The 12,936-nt window shown below is 44.6% G+C and overlaps 1 protein-coding gene across 1 annotated transcript in view; it reads left to right on the top strand.

Annotated features, from left to right (window-relative positions):
- The window catches only part of TAF13 (TATA-box binding protein associated factor 13), a 53,139-nt gene extending 42,996 nt beyond the window's left edge, over positions 1-10,143 (top strand). The window contains exons 3-4 of the mRNA XM_078656635.1: positions 7,826-7,923; positions 9,420-10,143. Of these exons, the coding sequence (XP_078512761.1) occupies positions 7,826-7,923; positions 9,420-9,590 (269 nt within the window). The 3' untranslated portion in view covers positions 9,591-10,143. The remainder of the gene's footprint in view (positions 1-7,825; positions 7,924-9,419) is intronic.
- The last annotated feature ends 2,793 nt before the right edge of the window (positions 10,144-12,936 follow it).

Genomic DNA, 12,936 nt, shown 5'->3' with positions numbered 1-12,936 from the left:
CAGGGAAGTACTCGACTCTGGGGGAAAGGCCGTGTTAGTCATGCTTGACTTGTCGGCGGCTTTCGACACCGTTCCTCACGAGGTCCTCCTTGCAAGACTCTGGGAGTGTGGCCTTCGCGGAACGGTGTGGAAATGGCTAAAATCTTTTCTGGCCGACCGCCGACAAACGATCTGGGCGCCTCCCTTTTCCGCTGATATGGCTCCGCTAGAGGTGGGAGTCCCGCAGGGCTCCATTCTCAGCCCTATGCTGTTTAACATCTTTATGGCCCCTCTGGCGGAAGTCGCTGAATCATTTGGCGCCCAGATCGTGTCATATGCTGATGACACCCAACTCCTGTTCACATGTGATAGGGGTGGGTCTTTTGATGGCATACAGATCAGGGATTGCCTTGGTGCGGTGTTTGAGTGGTTTAGATGTCATGGCTTAAAATGCAACTCAGACAAGTCAGAGCTTCTCTTTTTCGGTTGCGCCCCTGAACCCGAGTGGAAATCTTGGTGGCCTCAAGATATGTTTCCCCCTGATAAGGTCTCTCTTAAGGCCAAGAATTTGGGAGTGATAGTAGATTGTGAACTATCCTTTGGACCTCACATCCTGTCTCTTGTTGGGAAATGCTTCGGCATTTTACGGATGTTGAGGAAATTTCTTCCTCTACTATCACTTAACCACAGGAAAATAGTTGTTCAGGCATTGATAGGTTCACGACTGGACTATGCAAACGCTCTTTTTTTGGGTCTACCAAAATATCTCATGACCCGTTTGCAAGTTGTCCAGAATTCGGCAGCCCGTACCATCTTTGGACTCCCGAGGAGAGCTGGTGCCACTGCTTTACTGAACACCTTACATTGGCTACCTATCTCCAAGCGAATTATTTTCAAATGCCTGACTGTGGCCTTCAAGGCCCTACATGGTATTGGCCCCAAGTATATTGGGAAACGTCTTTCCCGGTATGCACCGAGCAGGACTCTCAGGTCATCTGGTCTGTCTATGATGACTGTCCCTGCAATTCGCCGTGCAAGATTGGGAGGTCGGTCTTTCCGCTATTTAACACCTAAAGTTTGGAACGACTTACCACTGTCCTTGAGACAGGCTCCCTGTCTTCTTGCTTTTAGAAAGGACCTGAAAACATGGCTCTTTATGAAATAGACCCTATTCCTTCTCTGCTCTTTTCTGTTGTGTGTGGCTGCCTTTTTTACGCTGTTATTCTTTGCCAAAGCGCCGGGATGCTCCTCGGAGTAGCCGTGCGCTATAAAAGAAATAAAGTAACATAACATAACAGCGGAATCCTTCCTGGTACGATAACTCAGAGCCTTCTGGGCAACGAAGCTCCAGTCTAACAAGACTTCTTAGTCCAGCTGACTCGGTGCAACTTTGAGCGTCAAACGGCGGCTTAAAGATTTGGGGTACCAACTCGCCCCAGAAAGCTTTTTCAGCTGTTGTGGCCGCTGTGCTGCGTACAGGAGATCAGGCAACTCACCCCTGGAGTCTCTTGCTTCTGCTGGGCTCTGGAGATGATTTCTCCGTGAGCAGAACACAGCATACACAGTCCTGGCTCCTTTACTAGCCACCAGGTTCAGCAGGTACAGTTCATGCCTGTGCAGTCTCTATTTGCCGGTTCTTTGATGCAGCAGGGCAGTCCTTTTTTTTGGTCCTCTTCTCCAGTAAGTCAAGATCTGAGTTCCGGAGGTGCCCTTTTTATACTCTGAAAATGCTCTAGGGTTGGATGCGTTTGGTGGCCAGTGGGCTACCATGTTCCCCACCTACTGATGTTGTGGCATCTGGCTATCACAAGATGCATCATTCTGCCCACTTCCAACATGGCAGAACCCCTCTCTTGGCGTCCAGACCCCCCGAGCCTAACCCAGAGGTGTGGCTACCAACTCTTTGTGGAGAAGTGTGGCTCAATGGTTAGAACGGCAGACCCTGATGCAGAGGTCTAGCCCGGGACCAGGGTTCAATTCCCCGCCTCAGCGGGTCTTGGGCTCAAAATTCCACGGACCTGATCATTCTCGCCTCGGTGCCTATTCCAATCATGGAGTCCCACTCTGCAACTCTGGGCAATAGCTTGCTTAATCTCCACAACGGCCCCCACAACGCTAAGGATGCCTGGCCTCCACCTTGGGGGTGCCCAGGAGTGGACATCTCACAGGGAAAGCCAGGATGGGTTCCACAGCGGTATTCGTACAAGCGCCTTGAGACCCTTGCGGGTGAGTAGTGCGCTATACAAGTATCAATTTACATTTTTACCAAGGGGGCACCATGCACCTGGAAAACTGGTTTGGCAACTGGTTTCCCCTCTCCTTCCAGCACGCTAGACTGTCTGCATATACAATAGAGCAGCCCCTGTACCAAGTGTTCCCCATTTGCTCTTCAAAGTCAGCTTAACCTTTGAAGCTTGGCGTTTGGGCCAACACCTGAGTGGCTACTTGCTAGAGAGAGGTAACACCTCTCTCCCATGCAGGTTGCTATGGTAGTGTTTCCTAGAAGTCGTTTGCACATCTCCTGATGCGGGCAGAAAGCTGTCTGGAAGGCATACCAGGTGCACAACTGTAAACCGCCGCTGGAAATCTTGGTCAACTAAAGTGGCAACTTCTAAAGTTGCACGTTGCCCACCAGTGATATTAAATTTGATTAAACCATGAAATCGAATTTGTTGCTCTGATTACCTTACAGGACCAACTCTAGTAGTCCCATTCAGAAGTTAGCAGGTCTGAAATGTCAGCTTGTTATTCTGTTCTTGCCAACGGGGCTACTTGCCTTTCTACACTAAAAACAATAACGAGTTTATACTGTTGGAGCATGTTAAAGTACATGTTCCACTTTCTAACATACAGCAACCTGCCTTAGGGCTCGAGAGGCCTATCTTAGATGTGACTTACAAATATTTTTTAAAATTCAAAAGTTGGTCTTTCCCATTACTTAAATGGCAGCATCGACTTAGCAGCTTTAAACTACTCTTCCAGTCTGCAGTGTTGTACCTTGTCATACTTGTGGTGGAACAGCTAGTGCTGCAATCCACAAGAGACACTTCAACATACAGGCCTTAGACACCGCTGGTACCATATATCAGGGACTTAAAAGTAAGTTGGGCTATGCCACTTGGGCACAAGCCAATTAAACAAATCATTTTAAGGGTCAGAACACACGCACCGAGTCCTGAATAGCAGGGCTCATGGCAGGTCAGTGCCATTACACCAGTGGCTAGAATCCAAACGGGGGGGATAAAGTGGGGGCAGGCCCAAAGGATAGCAGTAACACTTAATATCCCAGTCCCACCCAAAAAATAACTGTGTCCTTATGTAATGTAACTGGTGCTTGTGTAAAGCGCTCCAATACCTTTGAGTTCCCGCTATATAAAACTTTATATTAAAAGGGGGAGGGGGGGAGTTTTCTGGATGCGAGAGAAAGCTGAATATAAACAACATTGAGCCCACGAGGCAGGTGGAACTGAGCAGGGTAAATATACAGCGTCTCCATGTGAAGCAGTCGCCCAGAGTGGGGCTGTTAGGGTTTGTAGTTGTTAATGCTCTTATTAACAGTTAGAGGTAGACTGGCCGTAGACGTTGCGATGGTCCTGGGGCAGAATCAGTAACGTTTCAGCATTTCTGATGTCTGGCATATATGCTGTGACAGTTTCATAGCAGGCTCGACTCTGCAAAGCCGGCAGGGGCAGAGTTAGTGGTATGCCAGGTGCGCGACTGCAGGCCCAAAGGATACTATTAAAGTTGTTGTATCTTCTTTATTCGGTAAAATTGATCACCATAAAAGAGTACATTTTACACAATAAAAGTACATTTTACATGATAAACAGTAATGAACTATCAACAGTAAAATCATGAATAAAAACCTACAGAATATACAGTACATTTCTAATTATTATGGCATACTATTAAAGTAATTTTCAGTTTGTAAATTGTGCGGTTATTGTAAGCACAGTTACACATTTAATATAGCCTTATAGCCCGCCGTACCGGCTATACCGACCATTAAAAGCTTGTTCGGCTCAGGCCTTTAACAAGGGAACGGGACTTTAATGGCCGGTACAGCCCAGCTATGAAAGGCTATAAGGCTATTAGAACATTTTGCCACTAGAGGGTAGGATGTTCTAACAAATAAAACAAAGGCTTCAGGAGCCCAAGGGGATTGAAATCCCCTCAGGCTCAAGAGGACTTTGTTCAAACAACGTTGGAATGTTGCTCTGCTGGCTTTTACCGGCCTGTAGAAGCACGGAGCACTCCATTGTACTGAATGGAGTGCTCCACATTCCAATGTTCTAATAAATGTTAATGGTAAAATGTAAACAAAATATAATAATGTATCAAACGCTTGCTGTTTCTTCGGTTCAGATCGGTTGTTAGCAAGCATATTTCAAACTTCCACATAAACCAATATATTCCTCTTATAATAATAAAACCTTTACTGCGATCTACGTGACCTTGCAAAAAAACTATACTAAAACAAACCGTTATTACGGACACTCACCCATGTACACAGGGGTGCTTTAAACGTTGCCAACCACTTTAAAGTGTGAGGCTGGAGGAACGTAGGCTCGGTAAAGATACAGCGACTTCATGTACAGCAGTGGCACCAGATTGAGGTTGTTTGGGTTTGTAGGGACGCTGCGGTTGCCTCGCCCAGTCGACTGTTCATTAACCCCTTGCATGCTGATGACGGCCCCCATCCGTCATGCACTACGGCGCTCGTGTGCTGATGACGGCTGGGGGCCGTCATAAACCCGCCCACTCACGATTTTGCCGCACAGGCGCAGAATCGCGGCAGTATGCAGGGGGTTAAAGGATGAGAAATGCATCTCTCTTGGATAATAAAAGAGCAAAAGATAAAACATTGCCAGCAAACCGAGTTAGGGGTTCAAGCCCCCATGGTTGGCTGGACCCTGGTTGCAAACTCTCAAGAAGGGGTAAGCCCCCACCGTGGGGGGAGGTCATTCCAACCCTGTAAATTTTTAAGAAGCAGCAGTGCCAGTAAGGAAGGTCTGAAGCACACCTTCTAACTGTAGCCGGTAGGTTAACGCCAGCTGCTGACGCCCTGAGCCGAACTGGATAAAATAAATATACCAACAAACACCTACATTAACAACAGAGTAAGCAAACATCTAAACAAAGTATACTGTATTTATAGTACCATTTTAGTAAATAATATTACAACAGTAAAGGCTGTTATAATGCGATTTTGTCTACCAAAAAATGAATGTGTCCTTATGTAATGTAACTGTTGCTTGTGTAAAGTGCTCCAATACCTTCGGGTCGCGTTTGCGCTTTATAAAACTTCCCAAATAAATTTATACCGAAACCCCTAAAGGATTGGTAGAGGAAACTGTCGAATATTTCCTTTGAAAAATGTCATGTGCACTCTCTCAAAAATGAGGAAAATATAGTGATGAAGGTCCTGAGCCATCAAACACCAAGTGCCGACCATAGGCAGCTTAGAGCTCAGAAGTCCTCGAGGTCTGAGAGTATTCAACCCTGCTGAAGAGACAATTTAGGTTCTGAGTTAACAGCCCAGAGACTACTACAGCAGCAAAGATGTGGTGTGACATAAGCAAACTATCAGCTATCGAGAGAATGACAGGGTAGACTTCTGGTACTCAGATAGGCTAAGGAGGCTGAACTCTGAGCGAGGGCGGCTTTGAAGGGTGTAGTATTGAGTGGATAGAGTATGTCTACCTCAGTCAGTCCTGATTAGCCAACTGCGTTGAGCACACTGGTACTTTTTGTTCAAAATGTCAAATTACAAAATCTGTGCATTTAAGTCACAAGTTGCTTAGTGCTGTTGAGTGAAAAATCAGGGCTGGCTGAAGGTCCCCCTACTCACATAGAGCCACTAGACAGTTAAAGTGTGTTGTGCAAGGAAAGAACAATGCACACGATCTGTAAACTAGAGACTAGTAAGTAAGGGTGTGCAGATTCAGCCCAGGAAAGGATAAGGTGATAAGTCACAGGTAATGCAGCGATTATTTGTAAAAAAAAAAAAAAACACCAAAAAAACATGTCTCATGCTTCGTTTTATCAAGGATCCCCAGGAAGGAGCCTGCGCTTAGTCCTGTGGGGGTTCTGCCGCTTTTTCTGTGCCATGAGTGCAGGGTTCCATGCTCCCTATTGGGGGTAATACCCTCAATCCAGATTCTGCTCTCCCCGTGTTTCATCACCTTGCCAAGCTTGGGTACAGACAGACCGGGTGAGTGCTGTAGACAAAGAAGACGGACAAGCGTCTGACTCTTAGTACAGATGGCGCCATCTTGAGAGGTGTCTACCTTTTGTTTTCACATTCAGAGCTACAGTGAAAGAAATGTCAAGAAAGTGCGTCCTGAATAATGCATGTTTATTTTATTTGACAATTTTTAGCACATCGGTAAAATACATTAAGTACACAAAGTTAATTACACTTACCTGTAGGCACTATCACATATGGCAGACAAGTTAACCGGAGTGTCATTTAAGTTTCCTCTTGAGGAATATTAGTTTTCTGGTCACATAAACAGGAAACAATCAACTACTTATTCCGAGTTATGTAAAAGAATTGTATTGCAAGTGAGACATTTATTTTGTAGTTGTTTCTTTTAAATGATTTGGACTTTAGGCTTGGGAAGGATGGAATACATAGTACACTGGAAAGCTGCAAAATGTCACTTCCTGTTGTTGGATAAAAACACTTTAGGCCACAGATCACATGCCTGGATGGTGATTAAAAACTATAAGAACTTAAAACAGGCACCATACCCAAGTCTTTCCCAGCACACCTAAAGAAACAATTGATGCCACTTCATCAACAGCGGACCAACCAAGCTCGAAGCAAAATGGATCTACAGCATGCAGACTCTGCAGCAGCAAACATGAGGATTTTATTCACCCAAATTGTATATGCCCCTTTTTACACACAGCATGTGTCACTATTAAAATAAGATTTTATAACGAAAGGAATCAGATCACGTATGGCTACTGTTATACTAGGCCTTGACCCATCAGACCCCCAGTTGAACTTTAAACTGCTAAAATACCTCAAGATTCACGATCAGGCTCTTAAAATCATGGTCCAGAAAGAACGATGAATTTTATTATAAACGGGGAAAAAAAATTGAGATTTAAGAGGGAACCATGCAACTTTTATATAGAAACTGATTGATTAAATAACCTTACCTGTTGAGTACTTCTAACTTAAACCATGTATGACACAATGTATGAATGTTTATATGTAACATTGTTACGGTTTTAATTAATCCAACAATAAAGCTATTTATTGTTATTAAAGCATAGCAACTTGGTGTTCATAAACATCTTAAATCAACACTTTGGATTTTGCCCATAAGAAATTACTTTTTAAATTGCTTTTCAGAAATGGAAGTCTATGCTAGAACGTATTGAAAGACCTGCATTTTCCAATTTGTTGCACAGCCTTTAAGTGTATTTTCAAATAATTTGTTGTGGGCATTAATTGCCTTTATTTTTTGCTATGCCCAATCCTAAGTGTAAAAAGAACATTTAATTAATTAATGTCTGATAATCTAACGTTGCAACCCTGGAACTTGCACCCACAACCTAGGATGTGTTATTTGTATACAAATCCGCTCCACTAGGACCTTTGCCATTGCCCGGCAGCTACAAATGTGTGGACGATAACTGATCATAGCGAGTACCAGTTAATTGGAGATAGATTTTGGACAGTGTTGAATGCATGTTTGAAGTTCTGTCTTCTTGTGTTTTGCTGAAGAGTAGTATGTGTGGTGTGTCTTAGTGAACAGGGATGTCGTGATTTCAGTATTCAGTGATGTAAAATTTGCTTAATTTACATCTCCTATTGATCTTCTGTTAGTGCGCTGCATGATGTATGGCTTTGGGGACGACCAGAACCCCTACACGGAGTCTGTGGATATCCTAGAGGATCTGGTGATCGAGTTCATCACTGAAATGGTGAGTAGGATCAGCACTTCTGGCAATGCCATGTTTAGGATATTTTTCCTTTGTTTGTCTTCTCTCTGATCCCATTATTGTGTTTTTGTATAGAGCCAGCACTGAGCATGCCATCCTCTCCAGTTGACATGGGAATCTGATGAATTGCTGTTTTTGTTAAGTTACCAGGCCAAACCTTCACTAGGAAGAGGACCTCTGGTACTCTCAAAATGATGCCTGTTAACTTTAATTGGAATACAAAGGCCATATTTCCTAAATGCACAATTCATGAGCTCTTTGCATTTTTTCTAACATAAACGCAAAGAATTAAATGTAAAGATTACACCCTCCATGAGATCACAAGCTGTCGACCTTGGCTTTCATGCACTCCTCACAGGGTGAACCGGAGATGCCCTTTGTTTATTCAGTGATGAATTTGACAAAAGCTTTAGTTCTCTGAATAGGCACTTGCAATCAGCACTTCTCCTTCTGCTACAGGTAACTTTGATTGCTGTCAGATGGCAAGCTAGCTTCTCACTAAATACTGTGGCAGTACTTAATTGCTGCCCGAATGTTTGCAGGAGCCCCTTGCGCACACAAGCTCTCTGGACGTAAATTAGATTTTTGCCCCTCAGTTCAGTTGTCCTATTATACCTTGCTTTGAGGAACATGGCTTGGTTGATACATTGGAAAACCGGTCTTCCCTTGGCCAAGGTGTCAAAACGAGTAACATACCACCTGCAACTACCTTATTTATGTTTTTATTGGTTGAGAGTCTGGCCACCTCAAGAGTTGGAGCACAGAACAGTAAATGTGCATGATGTATATCTGCTAATAGTCATATATGTTCACAATAGATGTGCTATACAGATTGGCTATTATAGCTGTAACATGTTTAGCTCTGGTTAGAAACAGTTGGGAGGCTTAGCATGCCATTTGCTAATGGCATAATGCAAGAAGATGGTGGCCTTTGGTAGACAGTAGCTACCTTTCAGTAGTGCTCATCATTGGATAAATTTGCAAAGCATTTGCACATTTAAACCAATCACGTTTGGACAAAAGTTAACTATGCACTTAGATCCTAGTTTGAACTAATTTTCGGTTTGCATTTTCCTAGCCCATGACCAAGTGACTTCCAATCCTTAAAGCTAAATTTCAACTGTGCATTTCTCAAGGGTTTGCTTTACATAACATTTAAAAGTGCTACAGCAGTACTACGCTGCTGAACACGATATTCTACATCATTACCATGCAAAAAGTGAAGCTTAAGGTGGTACAGACTTTGCACAAAGAGGGACAGCTTGGCATTGATAAATCTTGGAAAGGGGAAGCCTGCCTGATGCAGCCCACTTAGTAACTCACTGATACCCTAGCTCCTCATCCCAACCCCATATCATCCCTCAAAGGCACTCATTTCATTGGATGATGTCACACCAGGTATAGAAATGCGTATAAACTGCAAGTCAAACTCCCACACATTTACCTTTTTTGTGTGTGTTTTTGTTTCCAATTATCAGACTCACAAGGCAATGTCGATTGGGCGGCAGGGGCGAGTGCAGGTGGAGGACATTGTGTTCCTGATCCGGAAGGACCCACGCAAGTTTGCCAGAGTTAAAGATCTGTTGACGATGAACGAGGAACTCAAAAGGGCCAGGAAAGCTTTCGACGAGGCAAACTATGGCTCGTGATCCCCACTCAACTGTACATCATCCTGCTGGGTGGTCGCAATGTGCTTGTTGGACCTTGCAAAGGACACAGTAGTTTTAAAACCATTAATGGAGAGGATCAATGAAGGTGCTTTCAGATAAACCTCCATTGCCAGGGTACTGGCAGCTGCCTTGTACTTCTGTTTACTCTCATTCTGAGAAAACATTTCAAGAAAACATGTCTGAATATAAATATTAGACGAGATTTTTTTATGTATTGATTCTTGTATTTTTTTGAAAAATATTCCCTTGTCCTTCAAATTATTATCAGACATACATACCTCTGTTTGTCCAAATCTCTCTAGATGTTTGAGGACCTGTTTTTGAGTGCAAATTGTTTTTTCACGTATCTGCTGAGGGATTTTTACAAACTGTGCAAATATATACCCTCTCTGTACTTGATAATGCGCTAAAGAATTGTGTTGATTGCAGACATGTCATAGTTTGAAGTATATATCATGTGTTTAATCTCAGAAAATGCGTGTCATGTTTCTTTTTTGATGAATAGCAAATAAAAGTTACTCCCTTTCAAAAAGTAAGCGAAAATCACATTTGGTGTAACAGACACAAAAGCATCTTGAAGGGACATTTTTCCTTAAAATATGATTTTTTCCGATGTTGCTGACTTGGAACCTACGATGTGAATGAATGTTGTTCTTCAAACTATAAATGAGGACTCCTCTGGGTCATTTTTATCCCATTGATCCTACTCCCCAGGCGTCAGTGTGTCAATAATATTAACTGAAGGCGTCCTAGTGACTCTGGTACTGGTGGTCCGTAGCCCCCATGCTCTTATGACTCCCTTTGAAGCCGGGCATAAACTATCTTTTGAACAGCACAGGTCTATTGCCTTAACCCCTTGGGCGCGGGCGCGATTCTACGCCTGTGTGGCCGTTTTAATGAGTGGGCAGGTTCATGACGGCCCCCAGCCGTCATCAGCACACGCCCACCGTGATGCATGACAGCCGGGGGGCGTCATCAGCATGGAAGGGGTTAAAACACTAAGGGCCTGATTTAGATCTCGGTGGACGGGTTGCTCTGTCACAACAGAGATGGATATCTGTTCTGCTGAAAGATAAGTCCCGTAGGATACAATGGAATTTATATTTCGGCGGACGGGATATGCATCATCGTTGGGATGGAGTAACCCGTCCACAGAGATCTAAATCTGGCCCTAAAGCTCACGTGCATGTGTACCTCAGAGCACAGCCCTACTCCTTGTTTATGCCAGTGGCTGAAAACCCGGATAAATGGAGACCTAGGTTGGTAGGTGGTTACATGGAGGGGGTACAGAAGATGCTATCCAGCACTCACCTGTAGCTCTGATGTGTTAATTGTACTTACCAGTACGTGCACACATTTCTGCTTTCCATTCTCAAAGGATTCTACACTTGATCTTAACCACAAGGCTGAAAAGTAAATCCATTTTCCTGGCAGGGGTTAGATTTTCTGAAAGTCCGGTGACTGTGGCCTTGAGAGAAGACGGCGACAGATGCAGGGTGCCCGGAGCGCTTTCGGGGAGAGCCATGCCAGAAGGAGGGAATAGGACATTGGTAGGACAGACAGCAGCGTTCCCACTTCTAACTCTGGTGGTTAAGGTGCAGCACACTGTACACAGACACCCCGCGGACTGTATTTAAATGGCACATCCAAGACCACATGGTGTACGAACGCTTTGTGTCAAACAGATGAAACTCGGGCTTACAGCATGAGCCATGTGAGTCGCATCGGAGGACGGCCGTAGGCATTGATAACAGGACAAATCCACTCACTTAAATACACGCTAGAAAAGATTAAAAAGTACAAACCATGTTGGTTAATTGGGAGATTAAAGAAACCTTACAGAAGGCAAAAAGGCAAATGGTTAGCCAACTCAAATCCATATCAACCATTAGTGAAATATTCTAATACAAAGTCATAAGGACTGTGTGAGAAGGTGGCTTGGTATATGCTGTCCACTAGTTAAAGTTGGCACCCTGTACCAATCCACACGACCCTTATGATGTCAAAGATAGTCCTTATTGAAAGCTATCCTAGTGGTAGCTGTGGAGAGCGGCCTTCAGGCCTAATCTTGAAAAAATGTAAAGCAGCTTGTTTGACAAGAATCACCTCCTCAATTATTAAATTAAGGAGAACCACACAGTAGTTACATAAAAGTATGTATTTATTAATATAACATTCTCTACTATTCACTACACGAGGATAGAACATAAAGCACACAATACTGGTTTTATAGAACAGTTGTAAGTAGCACAGTACACAGCGGGTTCCAGGGGAAAGACTGAACCATATACTAAAATAGTGGTATAACAATCACGACTTGACTAGACACAGTGCTTAGAGCACGTAGAATCACTGGGACCCCAAGGAACCACCCAAGGTGATGACACAGGAGACCCATGAAGGACTGGTGCAGTGAGGAAACACAACCACGTGCTCCGTACAACTCTGTGGGAAAGTTGCAAAGTTAAAGTTTAAGGACCCCTCTAGGAGGACTTTGAGCGAACCCCTCGGAACTTAAGAGTTTAAAGAGCCAACCCACCTGTGGATACTGTAGTACCAGAGTTATCTAACCCAGAGAAGCCGGGTGCATAGGTCTGAAGTGGCATCGAAAGCTCTTGTCGTTCTCTATGGAAGGAAGTGAAAAAGTACTGCTGCTGTGAAGCTGAAAAGGGTTCAGTGGAATCCAAGCCTGGATTCTGGATGGAAGGAACCTCAAAGCAGAGTGGACAGAGTCTGGTTCACTTCAGGGTGACGAGGGGCTCGGGAGACGAATGCCCACCGATGTCTGGTTCATCAGGTGCAAAGAAGGGATGCTCAACTCTGCAGCCGCAAGGACCAGGAGACGTCGAGGACGACCAGGAGCCGGAGGTGATGAGCTGTCCCACGAAGGATGTCGGGTGCTGAGGGGTCGGTGTCCGGCGGGAGCACCAACAAGCCTTGGCAAAAGCAACCCATGCAGGAAGGACAAACAGGTTACTATGTAGACCAGCATGGTCCAGGGGACTCCCCAAGCAACGGAGAGTCAGGGCACGTCTGGAGCAACCAGGAATGCCCATGTACAATCAAGATGACCCTCAAGGGGACACACAGGCCAACGGACCAGAAGTCGCGAGGGACCTCGAGCAAGTTTGCAAAGCACCAGCCCACGGAGCACACGATGTGAGGAGGCCGGAGTTCTTTGGTGCAAATACTGCTCAGGGGCAGGACTACACGAAGTCCAATGCCCAAGCTCCGGAATTGCCAAAAGCATATGAACTTTCAAATGGACACGGTGCTCAGGGGTTCGGGTTACGTAGCCCCCACAAGGGATACTGGCCTCAAACTC

The sequence above is a fragment of the Lissotriton helveticus genome, chromosome 8 (genome assembly GCF_964261635.1).
Source record: "Lissotriton helveticus chromosome 8, aLisHel1.1, whole genome shotgun sequence".
Lineage (NCBI taxonomy): Eukaryota > Metazoa > Chordata > Amphibia > Caudata > Salamandridae > Lissotriton > Lissotriton helveticus.
Note: the sequence above shows the minus strand (reverse complement) of the source record. Positions and strands in the feature narration are given on the sequence as shown.